The following is a 20,319-nucleotide window of genomic DNA, read 5'->3' on the forward strand; positions in this document are numbered from 1 at the left end:
CCAGCACTTTGGGAGGCTGAGGCAGGAGTATCACTTGAGCCCGTAAGTTCTAGATCAGCCTGGACAACATGGCAAAACCCTGTCTTTACAACAAACAAACAAAAAACACAAAAACTAGCCGAGTGTGGTGGTGGTGGCGGTGGCGGTGGTGTGCACCTATAATCCCAGCTACTCCGCAGGCTGAGATGGGAGGATCATCTGAGCCCGGGAGTTGGGGCTGTGGTGAGCCACGATCATGCCACTGCACCCTAGCCTGGGGACAGAGTGAGATCTGGTCTCAAAAACTGAAACACAACAATATAGTTGGTAAGCACGGGAGAAAAGAAAGCCCTCATAATACACTGTTTATCTTAAAAGGAAGCACTGGCTGTTAAGAGTATGAGTTCATTACAACTTTATCAGATAAACTTTTCTCTCTCTCTTTCCATTGACATGATGAATTCTACCTAACAGACCTGGTATATGTATTTGTAATCTCAGCAAAGTAGCTAAGAGCATCTCATGTCATCTTCATGGATATAACAAAGATGTACAGGCTTGGTGCTCAGATGGGCTAGAACTTAACCAATTCTACCAAAGAGGTGAGATAACAAAGCCGCAATCAACCTAGAGGGAGGTTTAGGAGATTACTCACAGGTCCCGTCTTGCTGAACCCTCTATCAATGTTTTGGAAGTTACAGAAGGCATGCTTGTGAAATGTGTAGATTCATATGAAGATGGCAGAGAAGCTATTGTCCTGGATAAGAGACTATGGATTCCCCAAATTTGTGACTATTTGGAGCAATGAGTCAAATCTGGCAAAATAAAATCTCCTATGAAGTAAAACCTTTATAACTTGGTACCAAAACCAACTATACAACCATAAACTAAAATAGGTATTTCAGCATTAGAGCATGTAAGTGTTTTTTTTTTTTAAAGATAAGTTTTACTCAACAGTGAGTTCAGTATGAGTCTACAATGTGCTGTGGCCATACTGAATTTCCATCACATTTTTGTGTTTTTAAACAGAAGTAAAGTACATCGAATAAGAATAAAAAAGGTGACGATGTTCTCCAAAACCGAGTCATTAGGAAACCCTGTTGGGTTGACCTTCAAAATGTCCAGAATCCAACCCCTTCTTACCTTCACTGCACCTCCCTGGTCTAAGCAACCTTCCCTCTTGTCCGAATTATCACAACTTTTGCCCCTCCTCAGTCTATTTCCACCAAAGAAGCCAGACTGATCCCTCTGGAATGTAAGTCAGATCACATTACATTTCCACTCAAAACCCTCTGGTGATTCCTCATCCCACTCCAAGTTAAAGCCAGGTCCTTGTTATAGGTACCAAGGCTTATGCCATTTAGTCCCCCGCTTACTTCTTCAGGTTCATCTACTGCCTGTCTCTGTCTTGTTCACTTCATTCCAGCCACACTGGCCTCCTTGCTTTTCTTCAAACATGCCAGATACACTCCTGCCTCAGGGCCTTTGCAATGGCTATTCTACTTACTCAGATCACTCTTTCCCCAGATAGTCACGTTGCTGGCTACCTCACCTTCTTCACATTTCCACTCAAAAGTCACCTTCTGAGTGAGGAATGTCCCTACCATCCAAATTAGAATTGCAATCCCCCTACCCTGGCCGACACTTCTCTGCTGCTGCCCCTGCTTGTGTGTTTTTTTTTTTTTTTTCCACAGCATTATCTTCTACAAACTATGTAATCTACTTATTTATCGCATTTACCGTCTGACTCCCTCCACCAAGATGTAAACTCAAGATAAGGGCAGAGATTTTTGTCCATCTGTTCCCTGCTCTATCTTCAGTACAGGGAACAGTACCTGGCACATGGCAGGCACTTAATAAGCACTCGTTAAATGGACAGTCCTGCTCTCCCTGCCAAGACGGAACCACACTAAAATAGAATGTTCACTTCCCATTGACACATTTTAGAAGTAATCTGAGAAGAGCAAACTGGGACACTCACAAGTCCCTGAGAGACAACCAAAGAAAGGAAAATAAAATGTCCCAAGGGAGAGGGATTACATGAGTTCTGTGTGACCGTAGGAGGTACAACTTTAACCTATATGAGAAAGTTATAAGGAAGCAGTTTGTGGTTCCTTTTGAAAGTCAGTTTAGTCTAGAGGTAAAATGAACTGCCACTGGAGGAAATTTGTTTGCTATAAATCAGAAAGTGTAAGCTTGATTCGAAAACTACTTTGCTGAGTAGACCTCGCTCCAGGCTGCAGATGGAATATGTGAGTGCTGAGGTACAAATCAGTTCAGGATCTATAGAGGGGGGATATATTTATACTTGGAAAGATTAACATTTCCTTTCATACTAAAAATAACTTTTTTTTTTTTTTTCAGACAGAGTCTCATTCTTGCACAGGCTGGAGATCACTGGTATAATCTCAGCTCACTGCAGTCTCAACCTCCCAGGCTCAAGCGATCCTCCCATCTCAGCCTCCCAAGTAGCTGGGATTACAGGTGCATGCCATCATGCCAGACTAATTTTCGTTTTTTTTTGTAAAGACAGGGTTTTGCCATGTTACCAAGGCTGGTTTTGAACTCCTGAGCTCAAGCAATCTGCCCACCTTGACCTCCCAAAGTGCTGGGATTACAGGCGTGAGCCACCACACCCAACCTCAAACTAAAAATAACTTGTTAAGTATCAGGGAGCAAGCACTGTTAGGCACTGATCGGGACATAAACTGGTGAGTGGTAAGTTTTCTGTTCAACAAAAAAAATTCCATGAGAAAAACCATAAACCCCTGTGCAATCAAACCTGAGTTATGAGTTAGATTGTAAGTATTATAGAAATGCAGGAAAGTAAAAATAAAAATAAAATCATGATGAATATATTAGTCTGGGAGCTTCATGAAGGAGAGAGGGCTTAAAGTGGGGCTGAATGAAGCAGGGGATGGACTGAGAGGGAAGAAGGGGACAGGCAGCACCACATGTGTGAAGACACTGACAGCTGCAACATGATGTGGGGAAGGCAGGGATATGGGGATCAACTGACAAAATCAAGGCAATTAAAGTTGAATCCCAAACACCAGGAAAAGAAGTTTGTATCCATGTGAAAAGCAAACATACACTGCTATATTATTCTTTTCATAAAGGCAGTGAACCCATAAAATCAGGGTTTTCAGGTTTATTTGAGACCTGTGTGCCAGACAGACTGAGATGGACTTTATATAGACAGAGCAGGAGTCTTATTACTGGAGTCTGAGGGAATTCAGTCTGGTGTGGAGGAAATAAGTAAGGTAAGAACCTAAGAATCATGTGCAAAAAAAGAAAAGCAAGTCATAAGATGAAGTTAATTATTAGTTATATATGTAAAAGGTAAGAAGGGGTCAAAGATGGTTCCAAAGATTTAAGCTGGGAGGTACGACACTGGCAGAATGGGAGCTAGAGAACTAGACTTGGTGTTGGAAAGGGAACATGACAGCTTTCATTTTATACATAAAAACCATAGACCTTCCAAATAGAGACAATCCATGCAGAGGAGGAATGAGTCAGACAAGAGGCTAGAGCAGAAGATGCAGGTTATGGGCTCAGCAGTGCACTGGCCAAGTGGGAGAATGGGATCTCTAAGGATGTGGGTGCAGTTTTATGCCAGGAATTACCATTTTAATTCCATTATCTGCCCAAATCATCTGTTGTCTTATAAACAAGATAAATTTGTTTTTCACAGTTCTGGTGGCCAAAGTCTGAGATCAGATTGCCAGCACGCTTGGGTTTTGGTGAGGGTACTCTTCAGGCTGCAGAGGGCATCTTCTCACAACGCCACATGGTGGAGAGCAGAGGGAGCTCTCTGGAGTCTCTTCTGCTATTATTTATTATTTTGAGGCAAGGCCTCACTCTACTGTCCAGGCTGGAGAACCGCTCAGCCTTGAATTCCTGGGCTCAAGCGATCCTCCTGCCTTAGCCTCCCAAGTAGCTAGGACTACAGGCACATACCACCATGTCCAGCTGTGTTTTTGTTTTTGTTGTTGTTGTTGTTATTGTTTGGTAGAGACAGGTTCTCACTATGTTGCCCAGGCTGGTCTTGAACTCCTTAGGCTCAAGCAATCCTCCTTAGTTTCCCAAAATTGCTGGGATTACAGGTATGAGCCACTATGCCCAGCCGAGGATCTCTTTTATAAGGGCACTAATCCCATCAAAGGCTCCACCTCCCAATACCATCATGCTGGGGGTTATGATTTCAACATACAAATTTTGGAGGAAACACAAACATTCAGTTCATATATCTCAGAATGAATACTCCAGGTATGTTCTGTCCAAACTGCAGAACGCAACCTTGTAGAGGAGTTATATGGTAGAAAAATTGCCTCTAGATAACTCATGGCCAAGAGAACAAGGTAATTATGATGTCAGATTGAAGGTCCTCATCACAGCACAGAAAGGTATGTGTATTACACAGAGTAAAATATATGCAGCAATCCCTTTTTGAGGTTAGGCCAAAATACAATGGCAACTCTTTTGCTTCTCTTTGTGCATTTTTAGAAAAGTTTATCAGACACTTAACAATGAATTGTTTCTATTCCACTCAGAATTTTGTTATTCAAACATCCAATGATAATATGATTTTAAAATATCCATAAAAAGATCTTACCATCCTTAGTACTGTCAAAAACAACAACTGAGACATTAGTAGAAGGGTTTTTTGGTTTTGCAACATTGAATTTGTCACTGGCAGAATGAAAAGAAGGATAAAGAGATGGCAGGTCCTTCAGGGTGATGCTGGCTGGCAGGGCTGGGTCCAGGACAAGCATGGGCACCTTGATGCAGTGCGTCAGCAAACACTCTAACTGCTTCTCACTGGAAAGAAACACCAACATGCTCACAGCTACATTCTTGAAATGCAATCGACAATGAGAAGCTTGTCATACTACTGAATTTTTCAGATTTTTTATAACCCATCAAAAAAATCATAGTATTTTAACAAATGAAGACTTTTATCTCATGGATACAAAAATTAAGTTCGCAAGTATGATATAAAATTGTTCAATCCAACTCTAAAGATAGAGCTTCCAAACTCCCACTAATAAGACCCCCACCAATATTTACTAACTCCAAAGTGCACATGAAATTAAGCACTTCATTACTATCATTTTTTAAAGATTATTCATAATTCCAATAAAGCCCATTATTGGGCAGATTAGGAAGGAGGTAGATTCTGGTTAATAGAGTGTCATGTTACCAGATACAAGTTACCAATTCCAGTTAGAAAACAACTAAACGCATTGGATATGACACTACATTGATGTAAACAAAAGCAACTGTGACAAGGTTCTAATATAAATTTATATGAGATATTTCTATCTGATTATAAGAAATATCTACAATAAACCTATTACCTGAATAAACAAATGGATGGTCAAAGGACATGGCTAGAAAATTCACAAAGTAGGACCAATAACTAGTCAAACAGTATAAAAAATTGTTCAACTTCCTTTATAAAGAAATGTAAAAGAAAACAAAGAGCTATCACCTTTACTAAATTAGCACCCCTCAAAAAATGATGACTCAATATTAGCACAAATGCAGTAAATCTACTTCTCTTAAATACTGCTGGTATCACTCCAAACGACACCAACTCTTTTGGGAAAGCAAGTTGGTAATATATACATATATGCTTGTCTAATACGCATATGCAATACATACATACTTATTCAGAACCATAAAAACATATATAAGCTTCTTCCTCAGTAACCTTACTTTCAGGAATCTAGTCCAGTCCAAGTATGGAAGAGAAACAAAACAGAAAAAACAAACCCACACACAGAAAATGCCACAGACCCAAATATAAGAATCATGAAATACTGACAATAGTGAAATACAGAAATGTCTAACATTTAGTAAATTACAGTACTCACTTTATGGAATATTATACAACTATTAAAACTGAAAGATATGAAGTATGAAGATAATACATCAACATGATACATATGTATAATTACATAAAGTTTAAAAAGTAGGATACAAAACTGCACACAAGATTATAAACTACAACTACTCAAATATGCATGAAAAGGGAATAATAAAAATAACAGTTGTTAAATAAGGGTTATAAAATTTTGTGAGTTTTTTCTTTTCACTTTCTTCTCAATCTTTCTTCCTGTTGCACTATTGCTTTTATTTAAATAATTTAAAAACCATTTAAAAACCAGTATTAATGTTAATATAGTTTATAAATAAAGTTATATAATTAACATAAAAAGATAGCTTAGAAGGCACTTCTGAGGCCTGGCACGGTGGCTCACACCTGTAATCCCAATACTATGGGAGGCCAAGGTGGGCAGATCACCTGAGGCTGCAAGTTTGAGACCAGCCTGACCAACATGGAAAAACCCTGTCTCTACTAAAAATACAAAATTAGCTGGGCGTGGTGGTGCATGCCTGTAATCCCAGCTACTTGGGAGGCTGAGGCAAGAGAATTGCTTGAACCTGGGAGGCAGAGGTTGCGGTGAGCCGAGATTGCACCATTGTACTCCAGCCTGGGCAACAAGAGCAAACTCCATCTCAAAAAAAAAAAAGAAGGCACTTCCGGATCTTGAAATTCTCAGGATCTTCTCCATCAATAAGCGTTTTTTGTTTTTGTTTTTGTTTTTGTTTTTTTTTGAGACGGAGTCTTGCTCTGTGCCCCAGGCTGGAGTGCAGTGGCGCGATCTCGGCTCACTGCAAGCTCCGCCCCCACGGGTTCACGCCATTCTCCTGCCTCAGCCTTCCGAGTAGCTGGGACTACAGGCGCCCACCACCTCGCCCAGCTAATTTTCTTGTATTTTTAGTAGAGACGGGGTTTCACCGTGTTAGCCAGCATGGTCTCGATCTCCTGACCTCGTGATCCGCCCGTCTCGGCCTCCCAAAGTGCTGGGATTACAGGCTTGAGCCACCGCGCCCGGCCAATAAGCGTTTTAAAAAGTCTGATGGTTAAGTGGGTAGGTGACAATTAACAGAGATGGCTTGTCAGTGAGAGAGTCTTGTTTTAAGGACCTGTCAGAGTCAGGAATGACTCAAGTCAAGATAGGTGTATTTGGTTCTTCTTGTTGGGCTAAATCTCCTTCCTAGGTTCTTAAACATAAAATATACAGCTTTTAATATACAAGTAAATGATGGACATAAATTTTATAAATGAAAATGAAAATACTGGGTAGAAGTTAGAGTGTAAGTGGACCAAGAGAATAATGCACCAAGACAGATTAATAGGAGGGAACTATAGAGAAGGAAATCTTGGGACTCTAACCCTCCCCAATGCAGTGAAGCTTTGGTTAGCAAAATAACCAGAGTTCTCAATCAGCTATGCACTCAGCACTGCAAAATTTCCCATCTAATAGATGTACCTAATTTGGGGTCAAAAACTATATGGATAATAGAGTAAACAGAAAATCCTGAATACCCAACAAAAATAAATAATCTGAAATTTCACTTCTATCCTTCAATTTTTATTCTTGAGAGGAAATCAAAATGCTTACCTCTTCTTAGTTGGTTCCGTTGTGTTTTTCCCAAGGATTTCTCTAATAAAAAGCAAATACAGTTTATTACATACATATGGACTAGTGGTAACCCTAAATGTGAGTAAGAGGGACTGACAATGCTTACCACACTTAAAATGCATAATGAATTATATGTTCCAGTGAAATATTACCAACAATACTGTACCTCCCACTGTAACCAAGACAGTTTGCTTAAAGCATACACTTTTATATTTTATTAGTAAAACATTGTACCAGGCTGCCAGCCATTTTCATGCACTGGGTAAGTCGTATAACCTCTAACAAAGAGAAAATGAATTTGCTCCAATATAAGGTGGCCAAAGACCTGCACTGGGATGCACTCTTGACATTCACAAAGAAGTCAACAAGTAGGTACTAACAAATACTTCTAACGAATCAAAGGGGAATTACATCCGCCAGGTTCCTACCCCTGATGGCTATCCAGAAGTCTGCTGTATCTTTCCCAGATAAAGTAAATAAAATGACCAATCTCATATATTAAATAAAAAGTACCAAAGTTTCTAATTCCATAGTCCGGAATTTATTCCTAAATGGCATAAAGGGAATATACCTTTTACTGCCGTTTTCAAATGGAAACAAGTCTGTGGGCCTATTATATTTTTCAAGGGAATAATCTGTCTTACTATGGAGATATCTGTCATAATAAACACTTATTCCAAGAAGATACCACACTTGGGGCTCTAAATGAGTGAGCAGGCAGCCAGGGGGGTGGGGGAGGGGGTCCTCTGTCTTTAAGTCCCTTGGAGAGCAAGCCATCACTAGAGCACCACATTCATAAAATCATCTAACAAAGTGAGGCCAGTATCTGGCAAGAGTGGCTGAGTCCTCCTTGGGCACCAAGAAACACAGGCCAGATGGATGACTGCCAAGATCTCGTAATGGCATGAACTGCCAAGATCTCGTAATGGCATGAACTGAGAGGCAAGTTTGTTTGGATGGCACTGTGAAAATCAACTTATCTTTCGCTAATGCATGCTTGCTTGTACTCACGGGACGATGTGTTTTGTTTTGTTTCTTTTTCTTTTTTGAGACAGGGTCTTGCTCTGTCACCCAAGTTGGAAGGCAGTGGCACAATCACGGCTCACTGCAATCTCAACCTCCTGAGCTCAAATGATTCTCCCGCCTCAGCCTCCCAAGTAGGTGGGACTGCAGGTGTGCGCCACCACACCCAACAATTTTTTTTTTTTTTGTAGAGATGAAGTCTCACTATGTTGCCCAGTCTGGTCTTGAACTCCTGGCCTCAAGTGATCCTCCCATCTCCACCTCCCAAAGTTGAGATTACAGGTGTGAGCCACCATGCCTGGCCTGTTTTGTTTTTTAAGAATCAGTTTTACCAGATCCTTTTGTAGTTCATTAGCATGATGATTGGGTTTTCATGCTCATGTGTGAGATGTGCCACCCTCAGACCTTATTACATCGCCACATTACCCATCTGATGTGGAAAAAAAAAAAAATCAGTTTTACCTCATTGCTTTTTGCTCCTCCTCCATCTGTTCTCTGACCTGCTGTAGCTCCTTCAGTAGTTCAAGATCTGTGCCATTCACCCAGGTGTAAACAACGTCAATCGGCATGGGCAGACACAGCCTAGAGCAAACCAAGAAATCTGACAGTTTAAATGAATTTTTCCAATATATTTGGGAATAAGAATATCACAGGGTTTAAACCCAGAGATTAAGAAAAAAAAATCTATGAAGAAGTAATCCAACCATGACATCTTATCACAGAACTGCATGTTTTCAAACTGTAACTGGGGGGCTAATATTTGTCAAGTACCTTCTCTGTGAGTTGTATTATGCTAGACACGTACGTAATTTGCATCGCTTGATCCTCACAGCCACTCTGTAAGAAGGCTAATATTAAAGATTTAAAGATGGTTCGTGGATGAAGTAGAGTAGTCTTGGAAGCTCAGTTTACATTAAACTGCCTGTTCTCATAATTTAGCAAACAAGGATGCTGGGACACAAATGCAGTCAAACATAGAAAATAAATTAGAAGTTTAAAGAACAAAATTACAGGCTCTGCACAGTGGCTCATGCCTATAACCACAGCACTTTGGGAGGCCAGAATGGGAGGATCACTTGAGCCCAGGAGTTTGAGACCAGCCTGGGCAACATAGTGAGAACCTGTCGCTACAAAAAATTTTAAAAATCAGCTGGGTATGGTGGTGTGCACCTGTAGTCCCAGCTACTCAGAAGGCTGAGGTGGGACCGCAGTGAGCTATGATTGTACCACTGCACTTCAGCCCGGGTGATAGATCGAGGCCTTGTCTCTAAAAAAAAAGAACAAATTACAAAAAAAGTTGTCAAAACCTACAATGAAGACCTAGCCCTACTTAATGCTGTAGACTTCTTGTGCCTTGCTCCCCGCAAGCCCGGACCCTCCCCAGCCTCACCTTTGCTTTTCCTTTTTTTTTTTTTTTTTTGTTCACAGCACTTACTACTTTTGTAACATATTAAATAATTAACTTGTAACCTATTCCATTAATTATGTGTGGCCCTCTCCTAGAATGTAAGCTCCAAGAAAGCAGAAAACTTTCCTGCTTTGTTCTCTAAAGTATCCAAGCAATGAGAAGAGTGCCTGGCACACAGGAGCCCAATAAGTATCTGCTGACATATGAGACACTAGTACAGAAGACCTTCCTGAACTTGCACCATTTCTTCCTGATCATCTTATCCCATAATAAAGAGTCAGGCAGGCTTTTAACTACTGAGTATGTTGTTTAAGCCTCACCTTAGTGATTTTACCCAGATTTTATCCCTGCCAAAAGCACTCTTCCCTTTTCTCTCACTTTTCAAAAACCTACCCATCTTTCAGGGGCCCGCCCGGATGCATGCCACTCTGACTTATGACACAGGAGTTCATGTGTATGTACATCTGGGTACTGACATTACTTTAGATCAGGGGTGTCCAACCTCTTGGCTTTCCTGAGCCACAGTGGGAGAAGAATTGTCTTGGGTCACACATAAAATATACTAACACTAAAAATAGTTGATGAGCTAAAACAAAACAAAAAACACGCAAAAAAAAATCTCATCATGTTTTAAGAAAGTTTACAAATTTGTGTTGGGTCACATTCAAAGCCGTTCTTGGCCACATGTGGCCCGCAGGTTGGACAAATTTGCTTTAGATAGTGCTATTTCATGTTTAGTACTTTCCAAGAAACTGTATGGGTTTCACAGTCTGATTTTTAGGCCACGGACCAAAGCATACCATCCTTTTATCCTCCTCACAGCCCAGGCACAGCCTAGACTTTCTACCATATTATCTTGTGGTAATATGGTAGACTTGCTACCATATTATCTCGTGGGAAAATAAATGCCATTTGGTAGATAAATCTTTTGAATTATGGAAGGAAAAAATAAACAGAAATGACAACAACCTTTAGCTTACAAGAAGTAGGGGAGATAACTGGATGAGTTTATCCATTCACTGAATAATTCTTATTGAGCACTTAGTATATGCTAGGTACTGTTCCAGGTGCACAGGTTTCAGCAGTAAATAAAACAAAGCCCAAATCTGTGCTTTCATGGAGCTTACATTCCAGAAGGGAGAAGACAGGAAATAAATCAAATAAATAAAGTCAGATGATGTTAAATGTCGTGGACAAAGTAAAGCAGCAAATAGGGATTTGAGTGTCTATGGGGTGGAGGGGGTGGTCAGTTTTAAACAGGGAGATCAGAGATGGCCTCAGTACATTCAGCAAAGAGATGAAGGAAGTGAGGAAGCCAGCCAGGTGGGTAACTGGGAGAAGAATGTGCCAGAGAAAGGGAATACCAAATGCAAATGCCCTGAGGCAGGAACATATCTTGCTTGTTCAAGGACCCAGAGGCCAAGTTCCCTGAGCAGAGGGGAGAGAGCAAATGGAAGAGAACAGTGGAAAATAAAGATCAAAGAGACAACAGAGTTCCAGAGCTTCATCAGGAAAATAAGGAATCAACTTATTATCTGGCATATGTGATAGCTGAGTATTTACCAACTGTCTTGTCAAGTTTCACCACTGCCTGTAGAATAAGGTCCAAAGTCCTTCATAATCTGCACCTTGTGTTCTGGATGATCCAATTGTATACCCTTGTCCAAAGATGAAACGAACTTGCAGGCCTTTGTACCTTTGAACATGCTTTTCCTTCTGCCTAGAACATTCTTTCTTTCATGCTTCCTTTAATCACCTCCTCCTTCCTCGACTCCCTCCCTTCCCTCACCCCTCACAAAGAGAATCTATAGCTTAATATGCAGCTTCCACACTACTTTGGACTGTAAGGAATCCTGATCGTACTGTGTTGTGCGATTTTCCATGCAGCCCTATCTTCTAGTAGATGGAATATCTCTAGGGCAGAAATTGTATCATGCATTCTGTGCCCTGCTTCATTAATTATTTCCTCTCTTTCCTACATCTTCAGGCTCTCTCTCCCTACTGTAATGATTTGCAAAGGTTTCCCTATCTAGGGTTTTTCAGAATTTATCAATAAACAAATTCTAGTGTTTGTAGAATTTCTTTTTCTCACAAGCTCTCAGGTAATGCTGATGTTGCTGCTCCAGAAATTGCACTTTGGGAACCACTGATATACATGTAGGTTATATACTTCACTTTTTTTCCCCCTAAAATGCCAGTTCTATCTATATAAGGCCAATGAGTTCATTTTGTTCACCACTATATGCCTAGGGCCTAGAAACAGTTCCTCCCACATCGGTGGTGTTTAATACATATTTGTTGCCTAACTATTAGTTCGTTCCTTTATCATATATACATCAGTCTTTCTCATTAAAAAAAAAAAAATCCATCTGCCTCACACTGCCTACATGTAAATTATCCAAGGTCATCTCATTCCCAGCCTCCCAGGTGATTTATGCTCAGACTAACAATAAATTTTAAAAAACTGCTTAAGTGATGTTTTTAAAAGAAAAGGTTAAAGGAGAGAATTACATCTTAAGTTTTCCTGTAAAAGTAATCATCTGCTATTAAATATTTTTAATATATCATATATATTTAGCTGATTAAAACATAATATACTGTATGTATTACACGATCAATGTAACTTTGGTGAAACTGACAAATGGAAAGAGATTGTGTGATCTGCACGAGGTCAATGAGTCAGTTGTTTTCCTATTAGACATGGTCACACTCTAAATCTTTCATTCTAACCACTAGGTCACTATCCTGGTTCACAGATGAGAAGGAATGCTTTATCTTAGAGCTGAAAACTAAGACTAAGTCACCCATGACTCAGAACCAAAGCAGCGATGACACTGACACAACTTTCATTTTAATCACTGTTAAGTGAATATTAAAGCCACTTAACAGTCCCTTAGTTCTACATTCTATAAAGTAGGTGAGAAAACAGAGAACTTAAATAGTATTTTGTGTCTTATTTATTTATTTTTTTTTTGAGATAGTCTCGCTCTGTCACCCAGGCTGGAGTGCCGTGGTGCCATCTCAGTTCACTGCAACCTCTGCATCCCAGGTTCAACCAATTCTCCCTGCCTCAGCCTCCCAAGTAGCTGGGATTATAGGCACTCACCACCGCCTGGGCTTATTTTTATATTTTTGGTAGAGACGGGGTTTCACTATGTTGGCCAGACTGGTGTTGAACTCCTGACCTCAAGTGATGTGCCCACCTTGGCCTCCCAAAGTGCTATGATTATAGGCATGAGCCACCACGCCTGGCCTTAAATAGTATTTTAGAACCAAACACTTGGAAGAGATTGTAATCTTAATCTAACAGATCTTAATCTAATATCTACATTTTATGGATGACAAAATTGAGCCCCAGATAGACGTAAAGACCCACAATAAGTAGCAGTGGATAGTTTACATATCCACTTTTACTGACATATGGAATGGGATTTTTTTCATTCAGAGCAAACAACCTTAAAAAGATTTACACTGGCCAGGCATGGTGGCTGACGCCTCTAATCTTAACACTTTGGGAGGCTTAGGTAAGAGGATCACTTGAAGTCAGGAGTTTGAGACCAGCCTGGGCAATACAGCAAGACCCTATCTCTATTAAAATAAATAATTTTTTTAAAATAAAAAAAATTGTAGAGAAACTAGCAAAATAATGAAAATATATGAATGTTATGGTATTTTAAAATATATTAGACCATGTGAAATGTTATTTATGATCCATTTATTTGTCACCATCAAAATGAGGAAATTTTGAATTATGCCTACATAAAAATCAAACTATATTTTAGTACAACCTCTAAACTTTAGAAAGAGAACAAGAGTGTTTGATTAAAACTGCTGACCTCAAAATCTGCATTTTCTAATAAGCTAGTTTTCTTTCTAAAAGTTTGAAGCAGCTGTGCATGGTGACTCATCCCTTTAATCCCAGCACTTTGGGAGGTCAAGATGGGAGGACTGCTTGAGTCCAGGAGTTTGAGACCTGCCTGGGCAACACAGTAAGATCTCATCTCTAAAAATAAATAAGTAATGAATTAATTTTAAAAATTAATTTTAAAAATTTTAAAAAGGTTTGAAGCTCCTTCGGGGCAGAGATCTATGTATCTGTAAACCATCTGCACGTGGCACAGCATAAAGCACAAATCAATAAATATCGGATTTTAAAAAGTTAATCAATTTAGAACTTTCCTTAGGGAAATTAACTTGTTAAAGTGAAAATTATATTTCATTAAAAATCCTTTACTGCAGTAGTTTTCACAGTGGGGGCACCAGACCAGCAACTTTGGTATCACCAGGAAGTTCGGTAGAAGTGCAAATTCTCAGAACCCCTCTGAGACCTACAGACACAGAAACTCTGGGCTGGGAAGTAACTGTTATTTTCTTAAGCCTTCCACTGAAAGTTAAAGTTTCAGAACTGCTATATTAAGGAATGATCCTCAAACTTTTACTGTTTGGTCCCTTAAAATTAAAAAATTCTTATGGACCCCAAAGTCCTTTAGTTTGTAAGGTTATAATTATCCATATTTGCCATATTTGAAAATAAAACTGAAACATTTTAAAAATACTTAATTCGTTTTAAAATGACAATAGGCCAAGAGCGGTGGTTCACGCCTATAACCTCAGCACTTTAGGAAGCCGAGGCGGGTGGATCACTTGAGGTCAGGAGTTTGAGACCAGCCTTGCCAACATGGCGAAACTCTGTCTCTACTAAAAATACAAAAATTAGCTGTGTGTGGTGGCGCACACCTGTAATCCCAGCTACTCGGGAGGCTGAGGCAGGAGAATCACTTGAACCCAGGAGGTGCAGGCTGCAGTAAGCCGAAATTACGCCACTGCACTCCAGCCTGGGAAAGAGTGCAACTCCATCTCCCACAAAGATAAGATGAGATAAGATAAGATAAGATAAGATAAGATAAGATAGCATCTTTTATAATGAAATGGCTACATTTTCTAAAACAAACCAAAAAAATAGTGAGAAGACAGAAACAAAATCAGAAAGGACTTGTGTGATTCATTTTATCTGCAAAAAGGGAAGGAGGGTGTTGAAAAAAAATTGCTTCCATTCTGAGGCCTGTCTTGCGAAGAGGAAAAAAAAATCCCCAAAGGCAAGAAATGGTGAAGGCTGCATTCCAGAATGGCGGCACTAAGAAGCTTGGCCTTCCAAGAGAAAGACCCACACTATGAGGTATGAGGCTGTTTGCTCCTCCCTCACAGATAAGCAGCAACACGTGACCAACGGAGTGGGGTTCAGGCCCAGTGGTTACTGGGGAGTGGTCTCAGTTCACAGGACGTTGTCAACAGAATTCTGGCCAGGGCTCAGAAACTGGCTATGTAGTAGCCACCTGGTTTCATCATCCTACAGGGGAATGAAATTCCCTTTATCTCACAGACCTGGGGAGACAGAAAATGCAATCATGCAATTTAAGATACCCAATAAACTATTAGGTGGGATTACTCTCTGAGAATCAGATTTTTCACCCACCAAATGTGGTGAACACACTTTCTTCAGATGGGCATATTATGTTTTCTTTCCTTATTTTAAAAAAAGATTTTATGGAATACTTCATGAATTGGTGTGTCACCCTTGCACAGGGGCCACACTAATCTTCCCTGTATCATTCCTTTTTTTTTTTTAATATATATAGTATATGCGCTGCTGAAGTGAACACACCAGATGGGCATACTCTTGAGTAAGTTAAACCATATCTATAACTCAGAAAGATCACTTAAACTGTCATATTTACAGGATGGCAATTTATGACTCATGATTTAGGTCCAAATAATAGATTTCTCCAAAATAGATCTCACCGATTCTGAAAGGACTTTCCAGCAATATTGTCTCTATAGGAATCAAACAGAACGTGGTATTGATCTCGGCTCCATTCCAGAACCACCTAGAACAAAAAAAGAAACAGTGTTTTCTTCGCATCGAAGACTGAGAGTATATAACTTTCATTAAATTTTAATTTCATTAGAATTGCTAGAGAAATGGGTAAAGCAATCAAAATTCATGTATTCACTTACTGCCTACCACACACATTGTGTTATATCCAGGTGAATAAGCTACAGTTCCTGACACGGACAAACTAAAAGACTTAGTGTCTCACCATGCTTGGAATGGGGTAGCAGAATCAAAGAGGTTTAAACGGATGTCGTATTTGAAATGGGTCTTGAAGAATGAGTTCACCAGGTAGGGAAAAAAGGACTGGGCCAGCCAGTTAGAAAAGCATGCTCGAAGGCTGAGAAGCAGCAAGGGCAAATTGTTTTAGGGCAACTGAGTGGCTGGCTTTGTCCAGAAGACAGGTAGATAACTGTTGAGAAATGGGTCTAGGAAAGAAAGCTGGGCCCTAAGCGTGACGTGCCCTCTGTGTCTTGGGAGCACTGAAGGATTTTAAGGCAGTTACTAGAATCCCTCTAAAGTTTAAGAAAGACTCTTCCCAGAGCATTTACAAACACAAGCAGAAACAGAAGGGACCGTCTGGGCATGGTGGCTCACGCCTGTAATCCTAGCACTTTGGAAGGCTAAGGAGGGTGGATTCCTGAGCTCAGGAGTTAGAGATCAGCCTGGACAATATGGTGAAACCCTGTCTCTACTAATATACAAAAAATTAGCTGGGCATGGTGGCGTGCACCTTTAATCCCAGCTACTCGGGAGGCTGAGACAGAAGAACTGCTTGAACCTGGGAGACATAGGTTGCAATGAGCCAAGATCGTGCCACTGCACTCCAGCCTGGGCAACACAGTGAGACTCCACCTCAAAAAACCAAAAAACCAAGAAACAGAAGGGACTGACAAGACATGGGAGGATAACGACCTTATTACCTGTGAGGTTTCGGCTAACGACCTTGCTAAATATGTCAGGAGAAAATGGAAAGCTTTAGATAGAAGTTCCCTCATGTTTGCACCCTAAATCTATAAACCTACCCACACATATATCCCATTTTCTTTTTCATTCCTCTTACCATAGAGGAAGTGTCCCTCCACCTTGCAGACATCCAATCTCTATTTGCTCTGGATCTCATCAACTTGTGTGTTCTCAAGACCCTGCCTCTCTTTTCCTTTCAATAGGATTATTCCCATTGGCACGCAAACATGTTCCCGTACCTTGGGAACACCTTCCCTGCACTCCATATCCATTCCAGTGAGTCCCTCTACCCCACATTTTCTGTCCCTTTCAAGGTCATCTCCTGCCTTCCCATTCACCCTTCAGCTCAGTCCAGTATCACTCATGCTCTCGCCATTTTCGTGGCCTTACCAACGCCCCCACATTGTCGGGGCATTGGTAATGTCGTTGGCGCTGTTAATATTGCAGTGAGCTCATGTGCTGCGAGTATCTGTAGTGACACTAATTATCTCCATGTGAGCAGTTTGTCTCTCTAGTAAATTGCATGTTGTGGTAAAAAGTGATCTCTTATCTTTCTTACGTATTTTTCATATTTAAGGCAATACCGTAAACTGTGAAGAATACCATGGGACTCAGAAAGTGCCACTAGCGCTAATGGAAGTGCTCCCAAGAAGCAGAGGAAAGTCATGACATTACAAGAAAAAGTTGAATGGTTTGATATGCACCATAAATTGAGGTCTGCAGCAGTGGTTGCTGGCCATTTCAAGACAAATGAATTTAGCTAAGAATCATTGTGAAGCTGTCACTGACAGCTCGAAAACTGCATTTTTTGCTAAATGCCTTTTTATCTTGTACTGAAAATGCGCTTTAACATGGGTCCAGAATTGCTATAAGAAACACATTCCTATAGACTAACATAATGCAAGAAAAAGCAAAGTTGTTAGATGACAACTTAAAGCAAAAGGACAATAAGGGTCTAAAGCAGGAGAATGTAATGCCAGCAAAGAACGATTTGATCATTTTAAAAAGAGATTTGGCTTAAAAATGTCAAGATAACCGGAGAAGCACCTTCTATGGACCAAAAGGCAGCAGATCAGTTCCCAAAGAAAATCACCGATGAGAAAGGATATCTACCTGAACACGTTTTTAATACTGATGAAATTTAATTATGGGAAAAATGTGACAAAGAACATTTATTAGTAACGAAGAGAAGCAAGCATCAGGATTTAAAGCAGGAAGGGAAGGGACAGGCTGACTCTACTGTTTTGTGCAAATGCTGTCAGGCTTTCCTTATCTGTAATGCTGCTAACCCCCAAGGCTTGATGGAAAAAGATTAACACCAACAGTCAGTGTTTTGGTTGTACAACAAGAAGACCTGAATAAGAGCTCTTTTACTGGACTAGCTCCTTCGACACATTGTCTCTGAAGTCAGGAAGTACCTTGCCAGTAAGGTACTGCCTTTTAAAGTCCTTTTGATTGGACAATGCCCATGGCCACCCAGAACCCCATGAGTTCAACACTGAAGGCACTGAAGCGGTCTACCTGCCCTAAAACACAGCATCTCTCTAATCAGCCTCTAGATTTGGGGTAGGGGGGGTAAGTGGAAGGGCATAAAGATCTTTAATGCTCATTATGGTACTCTATGGAAAGAATTGTCAACACCGTGGAAGAGAACCCCAATAGACAGAACTTTTGGTTTTGGTTTTGTTCTGACTTGTTTCCATACACTTGCACGTGTACTTTAGTTTGTGGAACCCTGGTCCAAATCCCAAACATTCCCTGACAGGGCTTATAGGGTTCTTACTTTGTTCTTGGGAGATGAATGAGAAGCCGAAAAAAGCATGTAATCATAGTCCCCCTCCTGGGACCCCTGCCAGCTAGCTACATGTTCAAAAATTATGGTCTTTGGCCAGGTGTGGTGGCTCACACCTATAGTCCTAGCACTTTGGGAGGCTGAGTTGGGAGGACTGTCTGAGCCCAGGAGCTCAAGACCAGCCTGGGCAACACAGTAAGACCTCGTCTCTATTTTTTCCCTGTTATAAAAAATTTTTTAATTAAAAAAAATTATGATCTTCTCTTGTGAACAGTTTTAAATCAATGGATAGAGAACATCAAAACTAATTTGGATGGCCATCCTGGAGATCTTTTGAGTCCACAAACTTGTCTTTCTTAGAACAAAATCAGGGCCAGGCGTGGTGGCTCAGGCCTGTAATCCCAGCACTTTGGGAGGCCATGGAGGGAGGATCACTTGAGGTCAGGAGTTCGAGATCAGCCTAACCAACATGGTGAAACCCCATTACTAAAAATACAAAAACAAAAATCAGCCAGGCGTGGTGGCAGGTGCCTGTAATCCCAGTTACTTGGGAGCCTAAGGCAGGAGAATCGCTTGAACCTGGGAGGCGGAGATTGTAGTAAGCTGAGATCGCGCCACTGCACTCTAACCTGGGCGACAGAGTGAGGCTCCATCTCAAAAGAAAAAAAAAAATAGAAGACAGCAGTCTTATAATTAAAAATCTGAGTGGGAGGCATACTTTATTTGGTACCTTGAAGCTTCTAAGCACACTCAGGGTCCTAAAATTGCCTCTCTACAACACAGAATCTCAAAATTAATTAAGATAAACAGTCAAGAAAAAACAAGGACCAGGTGGCTGACACCTGTAAAGCCAGCACTTTCAGAGGCTGAGGTGGGAGAATCACTTGAGGCCAGGAGTTCAAGACCAGCCTGGGTAACATAGTGAGACCTCATCTCTACAAAAAAATTAAAAATTGGCCAGGCATGGTGGCACACACCTGTAGTCCCAGCTACTCAGGAGGCTGAGTCTGGAGTATTATTTGAGCCCAAGAGGTGGAGGCTGCAGTAAGCCATAACTGCATCACTGCACTCCAGTCTAGGTGACAGAATGAGACCCTGTCTCAAAAAAAAAAAAAAAAAAAAAGGCCAGATATAGTGGTTCACACCTTTAATCTCAGCACTTTGGGAGGCAGAGGTAGGTGGATCACTTGAGCCCAGGAGCTCGAGACCAGCATGGGTAACATGGCAAAACCCTGTCTCTACAACACCAAAAAATTAGCCAGGCGTGGTGGCACGCACCTGTAGTCACAGCTACCTGGGAGGCTGAGGCAGGAGAATTGCTTGAGCCCAGAAGGTGGAGGCTGCAGTGAGCATTTATTACTGTGCCACAGTGCTCTAGCCTAGGTGACAGAAGGAGACCCTGTCTCAAAAGAAAAAAAAAAAAAAAAGCTGGAAAAAAATTAAAAAAAGAACAAGGCCTTAAGGACCCAAACTCTCTCCTCTCTGGAACAGATGAGACTTCCCCTTCCTTCTTTTCTCTCTGTTCTCCTCTCTTTTTCTGGTCTGCCAAAATCTGTCCCTTTAAAGTTAAAGGAGGCTGCATGAAGGAAAAAAATAAAAATAAAACAATTCGATTAAACTAGCCTGAGTGTGGTAGCTCATTCTGTAATTCCAGCACTTTGCAAGGCCAAGAAGTTGGGCATTCGAGACCAGCTGGGGCAACATAGTAAGACCTTGTCTTTACAGAAAAAAAAAAAAAAAAATTTTAATGAGCCAGGCATGGTGG

The 20,319-nt window shown here is 40.7% G+C and overlaps 1 protein-coding gene and 2 non-coding genes across 5 annotated transcripts in view; 1 reads left to right on the forward strand and 2 right to left on the reverse strand.

Moving 5' to 3' along the window:
* Positions 1–20,319, reverse strand: part of GNPTAB (N-acetylglucosamine-1-phosphate transferase subunits alpha and beta) — an 88,100-nt gene that overhangs the window by 37,840 nt on the left and 29,941 nt on the right. For 2 of the 3 annotated variants that reach the window (XM_031650705.1, XM_031650706.1), the window contains exons 2-5: positions 15,706–15,791; positions 8,961–9,080; positions 7,455–7,496; positions 4,595–4,800 (exon numbers count right to left, since the gene is read on the reverse strand). In XM_031650705.1, coding sequence (XP_031506565.1) covers positions 4,595–4,800; positions 7,455–7,496; positions 8,961–9,080; positions 15,706–15,791 — 454 coding nt within the window. Of the gene's footprint in view, positions 1–4,594; positions 4,801–7,454; positions 7,497–8,960; positions 9,081–15,705; positions 15,792–20,319 lie in introns of those variants that run through there. The other variant, XM_031650707.1, reaches the window with a different exon arrangement.
* On the forward strand, positions 8,834–8,934 carry LOC116269068. Its single transcript, XR_004176386.1, has one exon. It is a non-coding gene; the product is annotated as a small nucleolar RNA U13 (small nucleolar RNA).
* Positions 15,440–15,547, reverse strand: LOC116269008. Its single transcript, XR_004176334.1, has one exon. It is a non-coding gene; the product is annotated as a U6 spliceosomal RNA (small nuclear RNA).

The sequence above is a fragment of the Papio anubis genome, chromosome 9 (assembly GCF_008728515.1).
Source record: "Papio anubis isolate 15944 chromosome 9, Panubis1.0, whole genome shotgun sequence".
Lineage (NCBI taxonomy): Eukaryota > Metazoa > Chordata > Mammalia > Primates > Cercopithecidae > Papio > Papio anubis.